A 22,424-nucleotide genomic window follows, 5' to 3' on the forward strand; every position below is an offset into this window, starting at 1 on the left:
GCTGCAAACACGGAGGTCTGGTGTTTTAGATCAATGTAAGCAGCGACAACACCAGAGCGTCGGTGTGGATTACAGAGGATCGCTCACGTCACTAAAGGTGTGTGTGTTTCCCTTTGTTGTCGATGTGGAGTCACGTAACATGAAAGCTTGGTTCAATATATCGGTGGGAACGATGACACTGGAGGACAGGGTCAGTCCAGCATGGAGAGGGACAACCACACACACACATTCACACCCAGGGGAAACCTAAACTTCTCCTGTCCTCCAGTTCATCTCCTCCTCCTGGTCTGGTCGGTCCAGAAACCTTGAATTCAAAGTTTCTAGCTCCTCCTTGATTTTCCTCATTTGAATATTGGATCATAGGAGCTGCATTATGATGATTATTACTGTTGGAAAACCTTTAGGGAGTGGATTCTGAATAATATGACCCTTTGAAGTCACCAGTTAACCTCACACACACACACACACACGCACACGCACACGCACGCAGACACAAACACACATGCACACACACGCACGCACACACACACGCACACACACGCGTGCGCACACACACATGCGCACCCACACGCACGCACGCATGCACACACGCACACAAACACACACACACGGGCACACACAAACACACACACACACACAAACAAACACGCGCACACACACACACGCACACGCAAACACACACACACACACACAAACACACACGCGCGCACACACTAACACACACACACGGACACATACAACTTGCGTTTTTTCTGTTTCCACACAGACTGAGTGAGTGTTTTCAAAAAGCGGCATTATGAGTGGCTCCGACCTCCAAAATGGACACTCCAAAACATTACAAAAAATCTCCATTTTCACCTAAAAACGCTGTACGAAAGCAGAGTTGGACCACCTTCAAAAAGTTGTCAAACATTCTTCTTACTGCCCATCGACTGAGCATGTGCAGAAAAGCTGTTTACGGCGGCCGAGGTGTGCATGTGCAGTAGCAGCACAAAAGTTCCACTTTAGGGAGCCGTTGTCAACAAGTTGTGTTTTCAGTGGCTTCCAGCATCGTTGTCATGTGAACGGGCGCCCTACGGAGTTTTACTTTTCTAACTTGAAAAGGTTGTTGTGGAAACAGTTGCAGCTTTCCGTTTTGATGTTCGCTTCACATTTTCACCTGATGTCTGACGTGGTGACGTCAGTTCAAAGGGTTTTGAGGGCTTAATACTTGCAGTGTGTGCTATCCAGCCGCCGCTGAGGAGAAACCAGCTTCGTGTTGAATTATGCAGACGTGTTGCTCAGCAGCCTCCAGGTCGGCAGACTGAAGCTGACCTTCGGCTGCCATGTTGAAGTAATCAGATCGGTGCGTGTTTCCTGCCACGGATGCTGAACTTCGCTGCAGTCGGCAGACGTCCTCTAGGTCCGCCGCCGCTCTGTTCCGCTATGAGACGCTCTGTTCGCGCGGTCTGACCGGCGTGTAACACTTTGATCTCCGCGGCGATGGCGGCTCGTCTCGCGCTGTGGATGGGAACTCTGCTCCAGGTGTGCCGAGCGACGGTTTTCACCAACGAGTGGGCGATAAAGATCCGAGGAAATCCCGAGTCTGTGGACCGGGTGGCGGAGAAGTACGGACTCACCAACCTGGGTCAGGTGAGTCCACCCCAACAGGCAGAAGCCTCAGAAATTTCACTTTACATCAGCTGAAAAGTTTTTTTCAAAGGTACAGTCATTTTCTCGTCAGTCTGCAGGATGAAAATATGAGAAAATACTGCACGTCCCTCTAAACCTCTTGAAAATAAACATTTATTAAAATCATTTTTGTCTAAACCTTAAGGGAATGAGTACAACAATTTCTTAGTTTATCTTTGGGATAACAGGAGTCCCACGTGGCATTAAAAGTGAAATAGTTTCAGCTGGAACTGACATATTTCAGTAATATTTTCAATACTGCATGACCTTTCCTGGGATACAAGGTCAAGACTCAAGGCCTCGTTCACGCGACAAAATGTGTTTTTGTTTCAGGAAAGTTTTGCACACACGCACACACACACACACACACACGCACACACACACAGCAGAGGACAATGAGCTCGAAACATGAACAGCTTCTTAAGAAGCAGAAGAAGAGAATAATGTAACTAAGACAACAAATTCAACACGATACCTTTGAAAAAGCAAGATGAAGGGATAAATCCTCTAATCTAAGAATGAAGAAGGTTTACTTCCACTTAGTGGTCAAAGTGAAAACATACCAAAAGCATAGCATTTTTAGTGTCCATTTATACAGCAACTTTTTGAGATTGCTCCGAATCTGTTTCCATGGAAACCGAGGAAAACACAACTTTTCTGAAATGCTGCTATTGTGCGCGCGTACGACAGCCATAGTAAGGAGTTCCTCTGCACATGCTCAGTAGAGCCAAGCAGAAGAAGGTTTCCTCTGTGGTGTCATGACTCCCAGTTTATATTTTGGGGGAATTGGGAGTTTTATAAGTTTTTAGAGTGTGGTTTTATTACAAAAACAAACAACAGCACCCACTAGTGGCCCAACATGCTAACTACATTGTTTTCAGAGATTCTGACATGTCCGTGGAGACCAGTGTCATTTTCAAAATGTGTAAACGCACATTTTTTTTTCTGAAACAAAAACCCAGAGGTTGTTGCGTAAAATAGGGCCTTGGTGCACGAGTTGCTTTCAGGTTGGGGTTTTATTTTACACAATGACTGACTTGACTCAGAACCGATTGGGGGACTAATCAGATTACAATTCCACCACAGAAGCTCCGCCTCGATCATTTGTATTTGATCTACTCAAAAACTTTTGTTAAGATATTTGCTGTAAACTCGTCACTCATCTTCATTAACTGACTCCAACAGCTTGTTTTAATCAGACTAATCTACAGAGTCCCGTTTAGCTGATTGGTCGACTTTCCATTCTGCTGCATATAAGCAGAGAATCCAGCCGGCGCGGCGGCGTATATATGGGATATATAAGCAGGGGAGCAATAAATGTCATTCAAGCTTTGATTCACTATCTGGCAAGAGACAACGGCGGGTAATGTTTAATTTCTGTTCAAGAAGTGAGGAAAATTCCTGAAAATGATTACAATAGCTGTAATAGATGATTATGATCAAATGTAATAGCCATATCCTTCAGAAGAAGGCCTTAATGACAGCTGAGGCAGCGTAAAATATTCAGTTTAATCATATCGACTGGAGTCTCTCTCCAACGCTGCAGCAGCGTTTTACACCTGTGGCTTCCAGGTATATTAAAAAAAGCATTTCTTTTGAAGAAGTGTGCAGAAGAAGCCTGTGAGCACAAGACATTTCCTCACCGTCACTTCATCATTCTGCACTTCACCGTATAATATTAATTATCGGTGAACAGTTAAACCCCAAAGAAGCGAGATGCAACAGCTGTTTAAATCAAGGTCACAAAGAGTTCAAATAAAGCAGAATCAATGGGAATCAATACACCCACAGAGGAAGAAGAGGACAAAAAGATATTAAAGATCAATTTATCAGATTTATGGAGCCTGGACCAATAAAACTACACACATTCTCCCTGTGGAGGGGCGCTGGAATGAAACTTGCAGCTATTTGGTCCACTGCAGGTCAAACGAAGCTCAAAGAGCCAGGTAAGGCCAAAACACTGCGATAGAGTAGCTTTACAGCATCCAGGTTAAATATAAAGAAAATTGCTGGATCAATTTCACGGCAGAGCCACCAGGGATTGAATTAAGGTGGTTCTTCATCCAGTCCACAAGTGGCCGCTGCAGCCGGCTGGTCGGAATGAAACGTCCCATATTTGAACCTTTTTTTAAAAGTTTCAAAATCCAGCCTGTAAAAGTCCCTCTACTGAGAACAAGTGTTACTGTGTGTGTGTGTGTGTGTGTGTGTGTGTGTGTGTGTGTGTGTGTGTGTGTGTGTGTGTGTGTGTGTGTGTGTGTGTGTGTGTGTGTGTGTGTGTGTGTGTGTGTGTGTGTTCCACGTGTCGCACCTTTTGTGAGTCTTATTTTAATATATTCTGTTTAAGGGAGTCACCATTTAACAGGGAAACCAGTCAATCCAAAACACCGATACAATGGTTTGTTTTGAACCAGAATGTTTTGAACCAGACTGTGACCCAGACGGAGGCTCCTGAAGAGCGTGAGTTAAAAATATTATGTGTCTGAATATTTTACTGAGTTACTTAGCCATATGTGCCATTACTGAGCAGCTAATGCTAGCTCCCGCTAACTGTTACGGACTTTTGAGCCTAGCGAATTCATTCAGTGAGACAGATGGAGTGGCTGTTTCCCCTTTTGACATCATAAATAGAAAATCTCTGAATGAGCACACGTTTGTTAAAAAGTAAGATGAAACTTCACGTGATAACGTGTGCAGCGGCTCCGCCTGAAAAGCTATCACAGGTGTCAGGCGACCGCCGCCATGAATAATTCAGCGGCTTGTTTGGAGCCGGATCGCGACGCGCGGCTCCGCCGACAACTTCCACGGCGCGTTAATGCAGAGGATTTGATGTCTGTGTCACCAGATTGGAGACCTGAGGAGTTTTTACAGTTTCCTCCACCGCGGCACCACGAACCGCTCGGCGGTGGCCAACCAAGGGCTGACTGCCGCCGTCGCCATGGAGACCCAGGTAAAGTAATGGGATATCAGGGGAGACTGCTGGATTATTAATCAACGGCGTGTGCACTCCCTTACAAACACACACACACACACACACACACACACACACACACACACACACACACACACACACACACACACACACACACATCATATCTCATCATGGCCTCACGTTAACACCCAGAGTTATTGAAAAGCAATAAAACGCTGGTTAAGAAGATGGCTGCAGATAATTAAAACTGGATCAATAAAGTGTGATAAGACTCTTCATTTATAACGTTTGATTGGTCGAGAACGGAGGTCTGCAACCTTCATCACTACAACGTCCGTCTTTGCCTCTTTTCATCAATTGACTTTATCCGGAGCCGCGAAACACGTTAAAAATGAGTTTGGCTAAACACAGAAAAACTGTTTCTTAAGTTTACGATCATGAAATTTCATTAATCCCATTTAAGGTTCCGTTTTGTCCACTTACATAACGGCGGTACGCGAAGCTAATGAAAACCCAACTTTTGAAAATGGCTCAGAAGGTAGAACTTTTCAAAAATGCTCCATCTATATGTCTACATGTATTGTTCTCTGCTCTACACACACACACACACACACACACACACACACACACACACACACACACACACACACACACACACACACACACACACACACACACACACACACACACACACACACACACACACACACACACACACACACACATGCAGCAGAGAACAATGAGCTCTAAACATGAACAACAGGAGAACACGGACATTCTAGAGGACAGACCACCAAGTTGGATTGTTATTTCGGTGACTGTCAAAATAAAAGTCCCAGGAGAAAATGGACCAAACCTTTGAGAAGTATCTGACATCAGTTTTCGCGGCAGTGAGGCGAGGTCAGGGTCATCAGGGACAAACTCCTCCACACTGAGAGGAGCTCAGGTAGAATGGAAAGGATTCCTCCAAACACACAAGTCAAACCGGGTCAAGGCCTTGAGGTAGGGTCCTTGAGGTGGGGTCCTTGAGGTAGAGTCCTTGAGGTAGGGTCCTTGAGGTGGAATCCTTGAGATGGAGTCCTTGAGGTTGGGTCCTTGATGTGGGTTCCTTGAGGTGGAGTCCTTGAGGAGAGGTCCTTGAGGTGGGGTCCTTGATGTGGGTTCCTTGATGTGGGTTCCTTGAGGTGGAGTCCTTGAGGAGGGGTCCTTGAGGTCGAGTCCTTGAGGTGGGGTCCTTGAGGTGGGGTCTTTGATGTGTGGTCCTTTAGGGGGGGTCCTTGAGGTTGAGTCCTTGAGGTGGGGTCCTTGAGGTAGGGTCCTTGATGTGGGTTCCTTAATGTGGGGTCCTTGAGGTGGAGTCCTTGAGGTGGAGTCCTTGAGGGGGAGTCCTTGAGGTGGGGTCCTTGATGTGGGTTCCTTGAGATGGAGTCATTGAGGAGGGGTCCTTGAGGTTGAGTCCTTGAGGGGGAGTCCCTGAGGTGGAGTGCTGGAGGTGGGGTCCTTAAGGTGGGGTCCTTAATGTGGGCTCCTTAATGTGGGGTCCTTGAGGTGGGGTCCTTGATGTGGGGTCCTTGAGGTGGAGTCCTTGAGGTGGGGTCCTTGATGTGGGGTCCTTGAGGTGGAATGCAGAGATTATACTTCTGCTGGCCTGTGAACAGCTCCTGGTCCTCTCAGGTCACCTTGAAGACGTATCTGGGTTCCTGTGCTCTACATACTGTATCACCTCCACTGGGTTAGTGGTGGACTGAGGCAGAAATAATATGTAAAAATGGACAAATCTTAGACTTTGGATGGAGGGATGGATGGATGGACGGATGGACGGAAAAAGTATAACTGAAATCATGGATGGATGGATGGATGGATGGATGGTTGGATGGATGGATGGATGGATGGATGAATGGAATGGATGGATGGATGGATGGATGGATGGATGGATGGATGGTTGGATGGATGGACGGACGGAAAAAGTATAAATGAAATCATGGATGGATGGATGGATGGATGGTGGATGGATGGATGATGGATGATGGATAATGGATGAATGATGGAGGTCGTAATATAAATGTTTGACCTTGTCCACACGGAGATCGTTTTTTCTTAATCAACTTGCCGTTCAGTCCAGACAAAGTTGCCATTTTCAAAGAGTGAAACTTCAAATCTCCATGAACTTGCATGTGGTAACCATGGCAACCAGCCACACAACAATGGCCGATTACATGCTTGTGTTAATGTTACTCAGCTGGGTTTGGCTTTTACAACAATTGGTCTCATTCTCTTTTAATCTGATGGTATTACGAAACACCGCGAAGCCAAGTAGTAGATCTACTTTGTGTTTTTCATATTTTTGATGGTTTAATGTGAACAGACACATTTCCTACACTGTATAGGAAGGGTTTAATGTTATAATGATGGAATATAATATAATGTCTATATATAATGTAAATGAAGATGGAAGGTAATATAATGTGTATATAAAATGCATATATAATGATGGAAGGTAATATAATGTGTATATAAAATGCATATTCAATTCAATTTTATTTGTAAAGCACTAAATCACATCAACAAACATCTCAAAGCGCTACATATATTGTATATAATGATGGAAGGTAATATAATATGTATATAAAGATGGAAGGTTATATAATGTATATAATGATTAATGTAATGTGTATATATAACATATATAATGATGGAATGTAGTATGATGTGTATATGTAATGTATATAGTGATGGAATGTAATATAATGTGTATATATAATGTATGTATATAATGATGGAAGGTAATATAATGTGTATGTATAACGTATATAATGATGGAAGGTAGTATAATGTGTATATATAACGTATATAATGATGGAAGGTAATATAATATGTATATATAACCTATATAATGATGGAACGTAGTATAATGTGTATATATAACGTATATAATGATGGAAGGTAGTATAATGTGTATATATAACGTATATAATGATGGAAGGTAATATAATATGTATATATAACCTATATAATGATGGAACGTAGTATAATGTGTATATATAACCTATATAATGATGGAAGGTAATAGGCTGCCCGTTGTCCCTGTGAAGGTGGAGTGGCTGAAGCAGCAGCAGGTCCTGAGAAGAACAAAGAAGAGCTCTGGATCCGTTCACAAGTCCTTCCCTGCAGCGCCGCCCCGGCGCCGCCCCTCCACCCTCCAGCCCCCCCGGCGCCACCCGTCCACCCTCCAGCCGCCCGGCCGCACCCTGCTGGACCTCAGAGACCCGTTGTGGAGCGGCCACACTGTGAGTCACACTTCTGAAACAGACAGAGTTACTGATTTATTCTTACTAACTATGATGCATTGATATCTGAGCACAGCACTGCGGCGGCGAGTCGGACGGCTGTCGGTCCAGTATGAAGGTGGCGGCGGCCTGGAGGAGGGGCTACACCGGGAAGGGTGTGGTGGTGTCCGTCCTGGGTGATGGCATCGACAGAGAGCATCCGGACCTGAAGCCAAATTACGTAAGTGCCCCGCTACAAGAGGACCATTAATCATGAGCAATTTGTCAGAGCGCCGAGCCCAGACAGATATTGCAGGTTTGAAAAGGCCGGCTGAGAGAATTGGAACGGACATTAAACGTCTGATTCACTTACGTGTCAAGTGGACCGGTGAATAAAGCTCTTGGTGATCGGTGTGATAAATCCTGTCGTGTGCTGCTCCCTGCGCTCCGTCTGACCTAGGATCCCTTTGCCAGCTACGATGTGAACGGACCAGACCGAGATCCGTCTCCAGAGTATTCCAACAACGCTGCCAAATAGTGAGTACACCTCCAAGTGAAAACACAAGCTTTGGTTGCATTTTGGTTTCTGTTTACACGACAACAGTGCTCAGGGTCACTGGAAACCCAGCGTTTGGAAAACGCTCAGGAAATACTCCATGCTCCATGTGGATGCAGAAGTGCTGCCGCACTCCACCGGCGTGGTAATTAGTTCTACTACTGTAGAGTAGATGGACAATAACAAACATGGCTTCCAGAGTTTCACGTGCAGGGTTGGGAGGTGATAAGATTGTCTCACTGTTGAGATTTACTCTGGAGACGATCCAAAACAAGACGTTCATTCAAAGTTCTCTCTGCTGTGAGCAAATGTTTCTGCCTGTTGTCGTCCTTCCTCCTGAAATGGAACCAAACTCTCAATGGTTTTTGCCGCTTGGCCGCCATGTTTCCTGCTGCTGTGCTGGTGAAAGTCTTTCACAGCCACTGGAATCCAGAAGGGAAACGATTCCAAGGAATTGAAACTGTGGGAACCGGTTCTCAACAAGAACCTGTGTTTGATTCCTGTCTATCGTCATGACTCCCATAATAATGATGATGATGATGATGATGATGATGATGATGATGATGATGATGATGATGATGATGATGATGATGATGATGATGATGATAGTAAATTTTATTTGTATTGCAATTTACATTTGTGAATCTCAAAGTGCTGAAACCAACAGTTTAAGTTAAAGCAACAATATAAAACACTTATAACAACAGCAATAAAAGTCAATAAGAGCAGTCCAAATTCTCATTGGACTTGGTAGTTTTATTTTGACAGTCACCATAATAACAATCCAACTTGGTTGTTTTATTTTGACAGTCACTGTAATAACAATCCAACTTGGCAGTTTTATTTTGACAGTCACTGTAATAACAATCCAACTTGGAGGTTTTATTTTGACAGTCACTGTAATAATCTACCTTGGAGGTTTTATTTTGACGGTCACTGTAATAATCTAACTTGGTGGTCTGTCCTCTAGAATGTCCGTGTTCTCCCAGTGTTCATGTTTAGAGCTCATTGTTCTCTGCTCTGTGTGTGTGTGTGTGTGTGTGTGTGTGTGTGTGTGTGTGTGTGTGTGTGTGTGTGTGTGTGTGTGTGTGTGTGTGTGTGTGTGTGTGTGTGTGTGTGTGTGTGCTTTCAGTACTAAAACTAACAACAGTACCCTCTAGTGGCCTGGCATGTTAACAGGCATCTTAATGTAAAACTGCTGTGAATCAAAAATGCTTTTTCACCTGAAATGTTGTAAACAGGGTTTAAGATTTCTTACACCAGCAGCTTCCCTCCAGATCGCAGTAATTCCAGCCTTAATTAATGCACTTCCTCCTCTACATTTATTCTTCCTCCCAGTAATGACATGCATATATGGATATGCAAATGCTCAGTCTGAATTCCGTCTCCTCACTGGTTTTGATGCATCCGAAATAGCCCGGCGTTCTCCCTCATACATATGCATCTAACCTCGTGTTCCGATGTTCTCCTCCTTATTTTGCCGCGAAGCCACGGGACCCAGAGCGCCGGGACGGTTGCTGCAGCTGCAAATAACTCTGTGTGTGGCGTCGGGGTCTCTTTCAACGCAAGGATCGGCGGTGAGTCCACGTGGCTGAAGGACTTCAGGAGGTCGATCTCTGAGGCTATGTCTGTGCCGTTCCAGGGATCCGCATGCTGGACGGAGACGTGACGGACGTGGTGGAGGCCCGGGCGCTGAGCTTCAGGCCGCAGTATATCGATATCTATCTAGCTGGCTGGGGGCCAGAGGATGACGGCGCCACTTTGGAGGGTCCGGGGCCTCTGACTCGTCTGGTTTTGCAGAACGGCGTTCAAACAGTGAGCGCGTGAAAGCTTAGTCTCCTTTGTGTTTTTTGCCACGTTCTCCTGGCAGCTGTTCCTTCACTTCAAGGGCTTTTTTGTTTTTCTCTTCATCACACGTAAATATCCTTAATAAGTGAATCACCGCCGTCTGCCGCCTCTATTAATCTCAGGGCCGGCAAGGGAGGGGCTCTGTTTTCGTCTGGGCGTCAGGAAGTGGAGGGCGAAGAGGTGACCATTGTTCCTGCGACGGCTATGGCGGCAGCGTCTTCACCATCTCCATCAGCAGCAGCACGGCCAGTGGAAACCCGCCAGGGCACCTGGAGCACTGCGCCTCCACACTGGCGGCGGCCTCCACACTGGCGGCGGCCTCCGGCGGCGAGGACATAGAACAGACAGTGAGACGCCCCTTCAACATGATACAAGACACGCCCTTTTAATAGCTGTGCCGTGCGAGTGAGCGACACAACGTGACTTCAGTTACCACACATAACCACAATTTTAACCACAATTATATGAGTCATATTCTGCTAAATCCACTTCCTAAAGGTTCTCCAGCAGTACTAATCGTCCCCATACCTGGACTGACGTCCCAGAAGTGAAGACAGTCTGTTCTCTCTCTCCCTGGCTTGTTTCAGGTTTTAAAAAGTGTGTTGCTCCAACCAGCCAATCAGAAATCAAACCCTATATAGTGTCATCGGGGGTTCAGCCAATCCCAAACAAAGTTGGCCCTCCCTTTGACTCCTCCCACAATTAGGCAGCTCTGCTCTGGCACATGGCACCACAACAGGAAGTACTTCCTCCTCTTCCCAAGATGGGCTTGTGTGGGCGGAGCCAGTCCAGTCCAGCTCACACAGACACAGCAGATTCTGAATGTAGCTCCTATGATCCAATATTCAAATGAGGAAAATCAAGGAGGAGCTAGAAACTTAGAATACTGAAGGTTTCTGGAGCGACCAGACCAGGAGGACGAGGTGAAGAGGAGGAGGAGGAGGAGGAGGAGGAGGAGAACAGGAGGAGGACAAGGAGAACTTTAAAAGCGGACAGAATTTATACTGAAAACAATCGTTTCCACGCTTTGACGCAACAAACCAACAAGCTGTTCGAACTTAGAAACATAAATTAACAGCATTCACATAAAATAATTGAAATGGCGCCACAAATCTGGCTCAACTGCACAGGTATTCAAATTCATTGGAGCAAGCCTCATCAACGTTGCGAGTGTAGAATGCCAAACGTGCTGTTTCTTTTACTGTGGATTTAGAATAACTGTTTAAATTGAGGTGTAGCTAATTTTTTGGTGCTGGTTTTATGTGTCCTGTCGTTCAGGCGTCTGCAGCCTGTTTCTCTGGAACCCCATGTGGCCCTTTACCTCTTCGAGAGTTAGAGAGGTTGGAGTTAGAGGGGTTAGAGTTAGAGGGGTTAGGATTAGAGGGTTAGAGTTAGAGGGGTTGGAGTTAGAGGGGTTAGCGTTAGCGGGGTTAGGGTGAGCGGGGCTAGGATTAGAGGGTTAGAGTTAGATGGGTTAGAGTTAGAGGGTTAGAGTTAGAGGCTTAGCGTTAGAGGGGTTAGGGTTAGAGGGGTTGAGTTAGAGGGTTAGAGTTAGATGGGTTAGAGTTAGACAGGTTTGATTTAGAGGGTTAGAGTTAGAGGTTTGGTGTTAGAAGATTAGAGTTAGAGGGGTTAGAATTAGAGGTTTAGGATTAGAGGATTAGAATTAGAGGGTTAGAGTTAGAGAGGTTGGAGTTAGAGGGGTTAGAGTTAGAGGGGTGAGAGTTAGAGGGGTTCGGATTAGAGGGTTAGAGTTAGATGGGTTAGCGTTAGAGGGGTTAGGGTGAGAGGGGCTAGGATTAGAGGGTTAGAGTTAGACAGGTTAGAGTTAGAGGGTTAGAGTTAGAGGTTTAGTGTTAGAAGCTTAGAGTTAGAGGGGTTAGAGTTTGAGGGGTTGGAGTTCGAGGGTTAGAGTTAGAAGTTTAGGGTTAGAGGGGTTAGAGTTAGAGGGTTAGAGTTAGAGGGGTTAGAGTTAGACAGGTTAGAGTTAGAGGGTTAGAGGGTTAATGTTAGAGGGGTTAGAGTTAGAGGTTTAGGGTTAGAGGGTTAGAGATAGAGGGGTTAGAGTTAGACCGTCAGCACCTATAGGAGACGATCCGGATCTGAGAACATACCAGCTTTATTTCCAGTGACTTAGTGGAACGTTGTAAAGGTGAACTTGAATGGCATAACAGGTGTTTTGGGTGGTGTACAGGTAACCCTGGGCCGGGGGCGGAGCTGCAGCCAGGCTCCTCCCGCGACTTTCTCCTCCTCCGTGGCCGCCGGCGTCATCGCTCTCGCTTTGGAAGCAAAGTAAGCCCCACAAAATCCCTTCGTTCACATCGATGGGCGTACTCTGCTGCTGAGACGGTCTGTCCCGACCTCTCCACAGTCCCTGGCTCACCTGGAGGGATGTGCAGCACATCATCGTCCAAACATCCAGACCTCATCACCTGCTGGCTCCTGACTGGCACGCTAACGGCGCCGGACACACAGGTAACCCCGCCGGAGTGCACGGCTAGTTTGGAGAAAATGAATAACAATACAACATCTTCTAGGTAAAAACCTGTGGAAAATTAGAATAGAGAACGTGTGCAAAGATGAGTTACGCCAGATCAGCATATTTTAGTAAATGTTCCTTCAGCTCTTTTTAGGGAAACTATGAAGCAGCGAGCAAAGAGCTAAGAGTTTAGAGCTAAGAGCTAAGAGTTTAGAGCTAAGAGTTTAGAGCTAAGAGTTAAGAGCTAAGACTTTAGAGCTAAGAGTTAAGAACTAAGAGTTTAGAGCTAAGAGTTTAGAGCTAAGAGTTAAGAGCTAAGAGTTAAGGACTAAGAGTTAAGAGCTAAGAGTTAAGAGCTAAGAGTTTAGAGCTAAGAGTTAAGAGCTAAGAGTTAAGAGCTAAGAGCTCAGAACTTTGAGCTAATGAGATAAACTAAACACCTACCGAGTCCCAAGGAAGTATTTTATAAGCTGCACTGTCTGTGTGTATGTGTATGTGTGTGTGTGTGTGTGTGTGTGTGTGTGTGTGTGTGTGTGTGTGTGTGTGTGTGTGTGTGTGTGTGTGTGTGTGTGTGTGTGTGTGTGTGTGTGTGTGTGTGATAGTGAGCCACCTGTACGGCTTCGGGTTGCTGGACGCCTACGCCATGGTGAAGGAGGCCGAACGTTGGAAACGAGTTCCCTCGCAGCACGAGTGTGTGGAGGAGGCCACCGCCCAGCACAGCAGGTACCGCAGCTAAAGCTCCGCCTCCAGGCGGGATGTACCGTCTGATAAAGTCTGATACCGGAAAGGTCCCCAGCAACACATAGGGTACATCCGAATTGTCCCTCCTAACTCCTTATCGATCATTTCTCCTTCACCCCGGAAGTGTTTTGTGTGGCGGCCATGATAAGCAAAGGAAAGGAGGCTCGTTGTGTCCTTTACACCAGGGGTCTCAAACTCAATGTACCCGGGGGCCGCTGGAGGCAGAGTCTGGCTGAGGCTGGGCCGCATCAGGGATTCCACAAAAAAAGTTGTCCAAAAAAATCCACAAACGCCATTATTAAGAGTTTTAATGATTTTTTCTGAACATGAAGTGTCCTGAACATGAATGGAACATTGAATGTAGATCATAAATGGCTCCTCTGAACAAGGTTTCTCTTGCCTACACATATTGGTCTCTCGAGTTGTGGAGCGCTAACTTTCAAGAAATTCACATATTTGTACAACTCCACTTTTATTACCAATAAATAGTTGGACATGGAATGAATACTGATAAGTACATTAGAACGCACAAGTCTCTCATGATTCTAATACCGTCAAATGATACAGAGAATTTGAGAATTACCCATCATCAAGAGCAGCATGGCAGGACGACACCCCACACAAAACCCTCTTCACTCCTGGTTGCCCACCCACAACTAATAAACCAAACTAAACTGGATGAATTAACAAACTACATGAACAAAGCAACAAAAACACAAATCATTACCAACACTACAAACCTAATACAACCCCAATAATTCCATTTAAAACGCGACGGACAGAAACTCCCATGATGCACTGCAGCGATCCGCTCGTTGGAGGTCCAGTCCAATCATGGAGCCCAATAATGTTATTCTTTCATAGCAAGGTGCGGGCCACAGAATATCGTCTTGGCCCGCGGACCGCGAGTTTGAGACCCCTGCTTTAGAACCTCCTTTAGCTTAGGAACCACTGATGCTTCCTTTAGAACCTCCTTTAGCCTAGGAAACACTGATGCTTCCTTTAGAACCTCCTTTAGCCTAGGAAACACTGATGCTTCCTTTAGAGCCTCCTGTAGCCTAGGAAACGCTGATGCTTCCTTTAGAACCTCCTGTAGCCTAGGAAACACTGATGCTTCCTTTAGAACCTCCTGTAGCCTAGGAACCACTGATGGTTCCTTTACCAAAGGAGACCAGCTCATGTTCCCCCACAATTCCTTGCGGCGACAACATTACAGGAACCCGCTCATCGGAGCGGTCAGGGAAACTCAGGATGACTGAAAAAGGAGCAGATCATGTTAGTTACTAAAGCAATAATCTGCCTAGAACAACTTGAAATCATCTAGAACCCAGATTAACTTTTTGTAGTCCATTCCCTGAAACTTGTAGTTCTTTCCCCGCAATGGCGGACATCACTAACTTGAGCCGCCGTCGCATTATTATGACGTCACTAAGTGAAAGTGCTGTCTGACTGCCACACCACTGTGATCACCTTTCACTAACTCCATTAGGAAGCCTCCTAACACCTTTCCTTAACTCCGTTAGGAAGCCTCCTAACACCTTTCCTTAACTCCTTTAGGAAGCCTCCTAACACCTTTCACTAACTCCTTTAGGAAGCCTCCTAACACCTTTCATTAACTCCTTTAGGAAGCCTCCTAACACCTTTCACTAACTCCGTTAGGAAGCCTCCTAACACCTTTCATTAACTCCTTTAGGAAGCCTCCTAACACCTTTCATTAACTCCTTTAGGAAGCCTCCTAACACCTTTCATTAACTCCTTTAGGAAGCCTCCTAACACCTTTCACTAACTCCTTTAGGAAGCCTCCTAACACCTTTCATTAACTCCTTTAGGAAGCCTCCTAACACCTTTCATTAACTCCTTTAGGAAGCCTCCTAACACCTTTCACCAACTCCTTTAGGAAGCCTCCTAACACCTTTCACTAACTGCTTTAGGAAGCCTCCTAACACCTTTTACTAACTCCTTTAGGAAGCCTCCTAACACCTTTCACCAACTCCTTTAGGAAGCCTCCTAACACCTTTCACTAACTGCTTTAGGAAGCCTCCTAACACCTTTTACTAACTCCTTTAGGAAGCCTCCTAACACCTTTCATTAACTCCTTTAGAAAGCCTCCTAACACCTTTCACTAACTCCTTTAGGAAGCCTCCTAACACCTTTCATTAACTCCTTTAGGAAGCCTCCTAACACCTTTCATTAACTCCTTTAGGAAGCCTCCTAACACCTTTCACCAACTCCTTTAGGAAGCCTCCTAACACCTTTCACTAACTGCTTTAGGAAGCCTCCTAACACCTTTTACTAACTCCTTTAGGAAGTCTCCTAACACCTTTCATTAACTCCTTTAGGAAGCCTCCTAACACCTTTCATTAACTCCTTTAGGAAGCCTCCTAACACCTTTACTTAACTCTTTTAGGAATCCTCCTAACACCTTTACTTAACTCCTTTAGGAAGCCTCCTAACACCTTTCATTAACTCCTTTAGGAAGCCTCCTAACACCTTTACTTAACTCCTTTAGGAAGCCTCCTAACACCTTTCATTAAGTCCTTTAGGAAACCTCCTAACACCTTTACGTAACTCCTTTAGGAAGCCTCCTAACACCTTTCCTTAACCCTGTGATGTCATCCAGCGGTTAAGGTAAAGTCAATTAGGCTTTATGGCAATCAATAAGTACACTGTAACAAATTTCACAACAGAACTAGTTGACAAATGACACATTAAAATAAAATGATGGACATCTGAGACCCAGAATGACTTGAAAGGTCACAAGCTGTCTGTTCAGTCCAACTGCCTGTAGGATTATTGATTTGTCATTAAAATGATGAGGAAGTAGAACATGACAGCCACGAGGAGACAGCATGAGAAGTTTAATCTCTGAGTTATGACCATTTATTGTTTTGGTCTCAAGGTATTGAACTCCACAGAGAAACTCATCACTTTGAGAACCTTTCGTCTGCTGAATACATCTATGTACATGAGTAAATGTTTCATCAGTACTGTCAGTTGTTTTTATCACTTGTCTCATTGGTCAGTGCTCTTACTTTACAGACAGAAGATCATGGATTCAAACCCAGTTCTTGGTGTTTGTGAGCACATGGGTTCCCTCTGGGTTCTGAATGTGATTGTAATTGGTAATGCTAAATTGACCGTCTGTGTGTGTCCTGTGATAGACTGATGACCTTTCCTTTTTCTTTTGAAATGTATTTTCATTGACGTCCATATGACATCCAGTCAAAACGTAAATACAACGTCCAAGAAAGACGTCTATAAAACCTTCCTTCAGGCCCCTCTGAGGACGTCTTCTGGATGTCTAGAGACGACGTGTTTTGGACTTTTTGCTCAGTGGGTTGTTGACAGAAAATACTCTTTTGTACTGTTAAATTCCAGTTATCTACTGTTATTGTTATTGTTACTAATGACGGATTTAACTGTTTAGGTGAGGGATAAATATTTAACAGTGTTTTAGAATTATTATAAAATACTGTAGGATACTGTTCAAAGTCCTCCAGAAATTTAGAGCAATTTGTTACAGTGTACTTGTATCTGTACTATATCAGCAAGTAGCTAAACATTAGTACTCATATCGGTACTCAGTATCAGCAAGTAGGTAAATGTTAGTACTTTTGTTGCGGTATAGGTAATTAGCTACGGTTACCACTCATATAGCTACTTTCTCTTGGCAAGTAGCTAAAGGTTAGTACTTGTACTTGTATCCTTCCTTTCACAAAATGGTATTGGTGCACCCTTAGCTTCCCTTGATTCCTCCCGCTTTCATCACTCTTTAGTCTGTCCCCGTCTCACTGCACTCTTTAGTGGGAGTCGTTTCTCTTCCTGTTTCCCGCCATGCTTCCCGTTATTTCTTCCTTCTCCTTGTCTCCTGTCAGGATCATCTGGCCGGGCTCGGCGCTCACAGCCACGCTCGAGTCCTCGGGCTGCTCGGGCGACGCCAGGCACCACGTGGTGTACGTGGAGCACATCGTGGCACGAGTCAGTGTCACCCACCCTCGCCGCGGTGACCTTTCCATCACGCTCACGTCGCCTTCGGGCACCGTGTCGCAGCTGCTGGCCAACAGGTAACAAACCCTGCAGGCACAAGTACTGCGTTTCTTGGTTTTGGGTTTTGATTGCAATGATCAAAAGATTTTTACTGGAAAGTGCATTAGCAATAAAATTGATTATTATTATTATTATTTGATTAGCATGTATGCTAATGTAAGCACATATGTTAATAAGCACGTATGCTAATGCAAGTGTGTTATGCCTGATGGTTGTGACTGTCTTTTGACTGTGATCAGACATGGACTCTCAAGCGAAACGTCAGAGCCAGATCCAAGATTGTACACCCCACTTCCTGTTTCCAGCAGGTGGCGCCATGGCTGATGGTCAAAATTGTTGTATGGTTGTGATGAGGGTCGGACTCTGATGCAAATATCAAGTTTGAGGTCAATTTGCTCACGTTCAGTCTATTTACATTGCACTTCCTGTTCCATGGCGTTCTTCACCATTGCCACGCCTTAAAATGGCGTTACGACTGAGAGTCATCATCTGGTTGTGATCAGAGCCAGAGCCAGAGGTCAATCTGACCGCGTTCAGCTGATTTACACTGCACTTCCTGTTTCATGCCGGAAAAAAACTCGGTGGCGTGGTCACGGCCATGCCCTCAAACTTTTGCAAGAGATTTTGATAACTTTTGTTCTTCAAGCCCTTTTCTATCAAAAGAGCCCAAGTTGAAGTAGATTGGAGTTTCCTCCGGGGACGAGTTCGCTCTGGAAAATCGGTACATTTTTGGAAAATGTCCAACTTCCTGTTGAGTTTTTGGTATTGCTGGAAGATAATTTTTCGTTCATCTTGGCCTGTTACATATGTGTGCCGATTTTCATAGCTCTCGGTGAACCAGGATTCTGGGGCCACGGTTTTCCAAGTTTGCAGGTGGCGCCGTTGAGCCATTTTGCAAGTTACATGTTTAACTCCCCCAAATCATCGAAATTTTGGCCGGACCTGACGACTGTAAAATAATAATAATAATAATAATAATAATAATAATAATAATAATAATAATAATAATCTCTATGGTTTCAATAGGGTCCTATGCACTGTCAGTGCTCGGACTCTAATAAACTAATAAACACCTCGTTTACAACACTTCATTTAAAAATAATTTTTGTTTGCTGCATTTTCAAACAGAAACGTTAAAAACACTGTAGTTCTCATGTTGGTCCACTAGTTGGTGCTGTTGTTTGTTTTAGTGATAACAGTTTGGATTTATATAGCACTTTTTTCCCACTGACTCAAAGCATGTCCAGAGACCATTATTTATTCACACCAGTCCCACCTAAGCTAAACTATGTTGTAGCCACAGCCTGGGGCTGCTGACAGAGGCCTGGCTGCCAATTTGCACCAATGGCCTCTCCGACCACCATGCATTCATGCACCATTCATACGAGGCAATGTGGGTAAAGTGCTTTGCCCAAGAACACAATGACTCTTTGATAAGGTGGGATTTGAACCGCCAACCCACCGGTCATTGGACAACCGACTCTACCACTGAGCCACAATCATACTGAAAGCACACACACACATACACACACACACACACACACACACACACACACACACACACACACACACACACACACACACACACACACACACACACACACACACACACACACACACACACACACACACACACACACACACACACACACACACACACACACACACACACACACACGTTCTAGTGGAAAGACCACCAAGTTGGCTTGTTATTGTTATAATGTTCACAGTAATCATAGGTGTTAAGGGTGGAGAGTATGTATGTAAGCACTAGGTGGCCTTGTTGGCCCAGTTAGGATGTATGACGTGTCTATAAGTGTTCTGGAGGCGCCGCCCACAGAAATGTTTGCCTGTGTGATCACCCTGCAGTGAGTGTGTGTGAGCCGGAGTTCGCCTTGGAAGGTTGTATCTGCTTATATGAGGAAACAGTGACGATACATCGTTTGGTGCAACCAGCAGTACGTGTCGTGTGCATCTTGTTCAGTGGTGAAGTTACCAGTTATTTTTGGCGACAAGGTGAAAAAACTTTTTTCCCGTGTCACTGACACTGACGGTGTGTGGACGGAGCCAGAGGGAGCTTCGCAAGGATGAGTGGGAATCTTCGGTCCAGATGGCTACGTTTGGGACTGTTGGAGAATTCGTGGAGGCGAGCGATTACTGGACGGAGTATGAGGAGAGATTCGGACACTTTTTCCTGGCTAATGGATAATTTGAGACTCGGGGGGTGCAGAGCCGAGCCGATCTGGCAGGAGGTGAGGTTACAAGCCCGAACAGACACCCTCACCTTCAGCTCTGTACCCCCCCCGCCTTTTTTACTTTTTACTTTTTTACTTCGATAAGCACCATCCAAATAAAGCCTGTCTTCTGAGGATCATATTTTACTCCAAATAGCTAATCAAACGATTACTGACCTTAAAGATGATCCTCGACGGCTCTCCAGAGAACTGGAGAAGAAGGACGCCATGTTGTCCAGCTTCATGGAGGTAGCCGTGGACCAGTCCAAACAGCTGTCCTCGTTCAACGCCACCATTCAGGACCTTCAGGACACAGTTGGTGGGATCCCGCCACCTGTTCTCGCTCTTCCTCCTGCTCCACCCCCAGCAATCAGCCGCCATGGTCCGGGGTGGTAATCCGTGGTCGTAAGGAACGCTCGGGTGCAGCGGCCTCACTTCCTGGACTCAGTCTGTCCTACTATTATGCTCCACTGGCTCCTGCGCCCCCAACAGCCGCATCTTCTTCATCGCCGGAGGGTAACAGCGCTGGAGCGACCTCCCTTCCCTCTGGACAGCCAGACCAGCGACCCGCTTCCCGTCAGAAGACCTCCGCTTCTCACCGCAGACTCCAGCTGGAAGCCGTGATGAGACACTCCGGCAGTCCGCTCCGCTCCGCTCCCATCACCGTCACAGCCTCACCACAGAACCAGCCTACCCGGCCGTCTCCTCGTACTCTCTTCTCCCCAACAACATTAATGATAGGAGATTCCATCACCAGAAACATCCTCTTCTTCAACACCATCACACACTGTCTCCCCGGAGCCACAGTCCTGGTGATCCTTAGTGAGCTCCTGGAGCTTTTACGCTCTCTTCCCCCTGTCCATCCACCGAGTTCTAGTCCATGTTGGTGCAAATGATACGACCCACCGGCAATCTGAAGTGATGAAGAAGGACTTTAATGAGCTTTTTAAGTTTTGAAGAAACTGTGGAAAGTCTGTTTTTATCTCTGGTCCCATTCCCACACTTGGTCGAGGCTCAGCTCGGTTCAGTAGAATTTTGAGCCTGAACACGTTTCTGACTTCCGCCTGCAGAAGCCACAATATAGGTTTTGTTGAAAACTTTAACTAGTTCTGGAACCGTCCCTCCTTCTTCCTCCTGACGGACTTCATCCCAGCATGCTGGGGAGTCACATATTAGCTGCTAATATGCTCCATACAGTACATTCGTCCCCTCGAGACTGACTGTTTACATTCCATGGACACACCCCCGAGTGTCCTTCCTCGTGGACTCCTCAGGCTACTGTTGGCAACACCAGCACCCCTTACTGTCCTTTTCTGTCAACTACATCATCATCTGTGTCCTCCAAACAAAACTTTCTTCCTGTTGCCCCCTCACCCTCTAACAACCAAACCTGTGGAGACTGTGTCTGTTCCACCACCATTTTATCTAAGACAAGATGAATCCCACAGGAAAGGAGTTAATCATAGGAATCTCATAAAATCTAAACTACCTCCATAGGTAAACAAAATCCCACAACAATCCAATGTAGATTATTAAATATTCGTTCTCTATCGTCCAAATCTTTACTTGTAAGTGATTTGATAATAGATCACTAATGTGATTTCTGTCCCCTCATGGAGACCTGGTTAAAAAGAGATGAATATCTCAGCCTAAATGAAGCAACTCCCACCACTCATGTTAACCATCATGTCCCTGGAGAAACTGTACCAGGAGTAATAGTATCTATCTATAACTATAGTCTTTTTATTGATCCCAGAACTAAAACTAACCAGAAATCCTTTGAAAGTCTCATTCTGAATCTCATGACTCTGACCAGAAAACCCAGCGGCACTTCTACTTGTCCTAGTGTACGTCCTCCTGGACCATACTCTGAATGTCTGTCTGAATTCTCAGACTTTCTCTCTACTTTAGAACTGAGCTCAGATAAAGTCATTATAGTGGGAGACTTTAACGTTCATGTAGATGTTGACAATGAGCCTTAACATTGCATTCAGCTCATTACTGGACACAATTGGATTTTCACAGAAGGTGAATGAACCCACTCAGTATCTTAATCACACACATGATCTTTTCCTCACTTATGGTATTGACATTGATCAATTAATGGTTCTTCCCCACAACCCTCTGTTGTCAGATCACTTCCTGATATCATTTGAATTTACATTAACTGGCTTCATATCCCCGGAAAATAAACTGAAATATAAGAGATATCTATCAGACAATGCTTTAGCCAAATTCAATTCAATATTACATATTGACTTCAGTTCCAGCCGTGGATCCAGCAGTAAACAGCTGTCACATCATTAGCATTAGCATGAGCATTAGCCCCACTCAGGCTGACTTGATTGTAGCTGGAACAGCAGCCTTACTTTGCTCCACACTTGATTCCATTGCTCCCTTGAAGATAAAAGCAACAACTCAGAGGAGCACAGCTCCATGGCATAATGATCATTTGCGAACTTTAAAGAAATCAGCACGAAAATTACAGAAGAAATGGTACTTAACTCAGTTAGAAGCATTTCAAACAGCCTGGAGAGATAGTTTATTAATCTACAAAAAATCCCTTCGCAAAATCCGAAATACCTACTATTCCTCCTTAATAGAAGAAAACAAGTACAATCCCAGATTTCTCTTCAGTACTATAGCCAGACTG

General features: G+C 45.1%; 1 protein-coding gene across 1 annotated transcript in view; it reads left to right on the top strand.

Moving 5' to 3' along the window:
* Positions 1-1,482: 1,482 nt before the first annotated feature.
* The window catches only part of pcsk5a (proprotein convertase subtilisin/kexin type 5a), a gene marked incomplete at its 5' end in the record, with an annotated part of 67,760 nt that continues 46,818 nt past the window's right edge, over positions 1,483-22,424 (top strand). Inside the window, 12 exons of the mRNA XM_080477030.1 lie at positions 1,483-1,632; positions 4,514-4,618; positions 7,693-7,887; positions 7,964-8,107; positions 8,327-8,403; positions 9,911-9,999; positions 10,065-10,237; positions 10,393-10,617; positions 12,465-12,562; positions 12,642-12,745; positions 13,352-13,472; positions 17,366-17,554. Coding sequence (XP_080333156.1) covers positions 1,483-1,632; positions 4,514-4,618; positions 7,693-7,887; positions 7,964-8,107; positions 8,327-8,403; positions 9,911-9,999; positions 10,065-10,237; positions 10,393-10,617; positions 12,465-12,562; positions 12,642-12,745; positions 13,352-13,472; positions 17,366-17,554 — 1,670 coding nt within the window. The remainder of the gene's footprint in view (positions 1,633-4,513; positions 4,619-7,692; positions 7,888-7,963; positions 8,108-8,326; positions 8,404-9,910; positions 10,000-10,064; positions 10,238-10,392; positions 10,618-12,464; positions 12,563-12,641; positions 12,746-13,351; positions 13,473-17,365; positions 17,555-22,424) is intronic.

Source organism: Lipophrys pholis (assembly GCF_963383615.2).
Source record: "Lipophrys pholis genome assembly, chromosome: 12".
Classification (NCBI taxonomy): Eukaryota; Metazoa; Chordata; class Actinopteri; order Blenniiformes; family Blenniidae; genus Lipophrys; species Lipophrys pholis.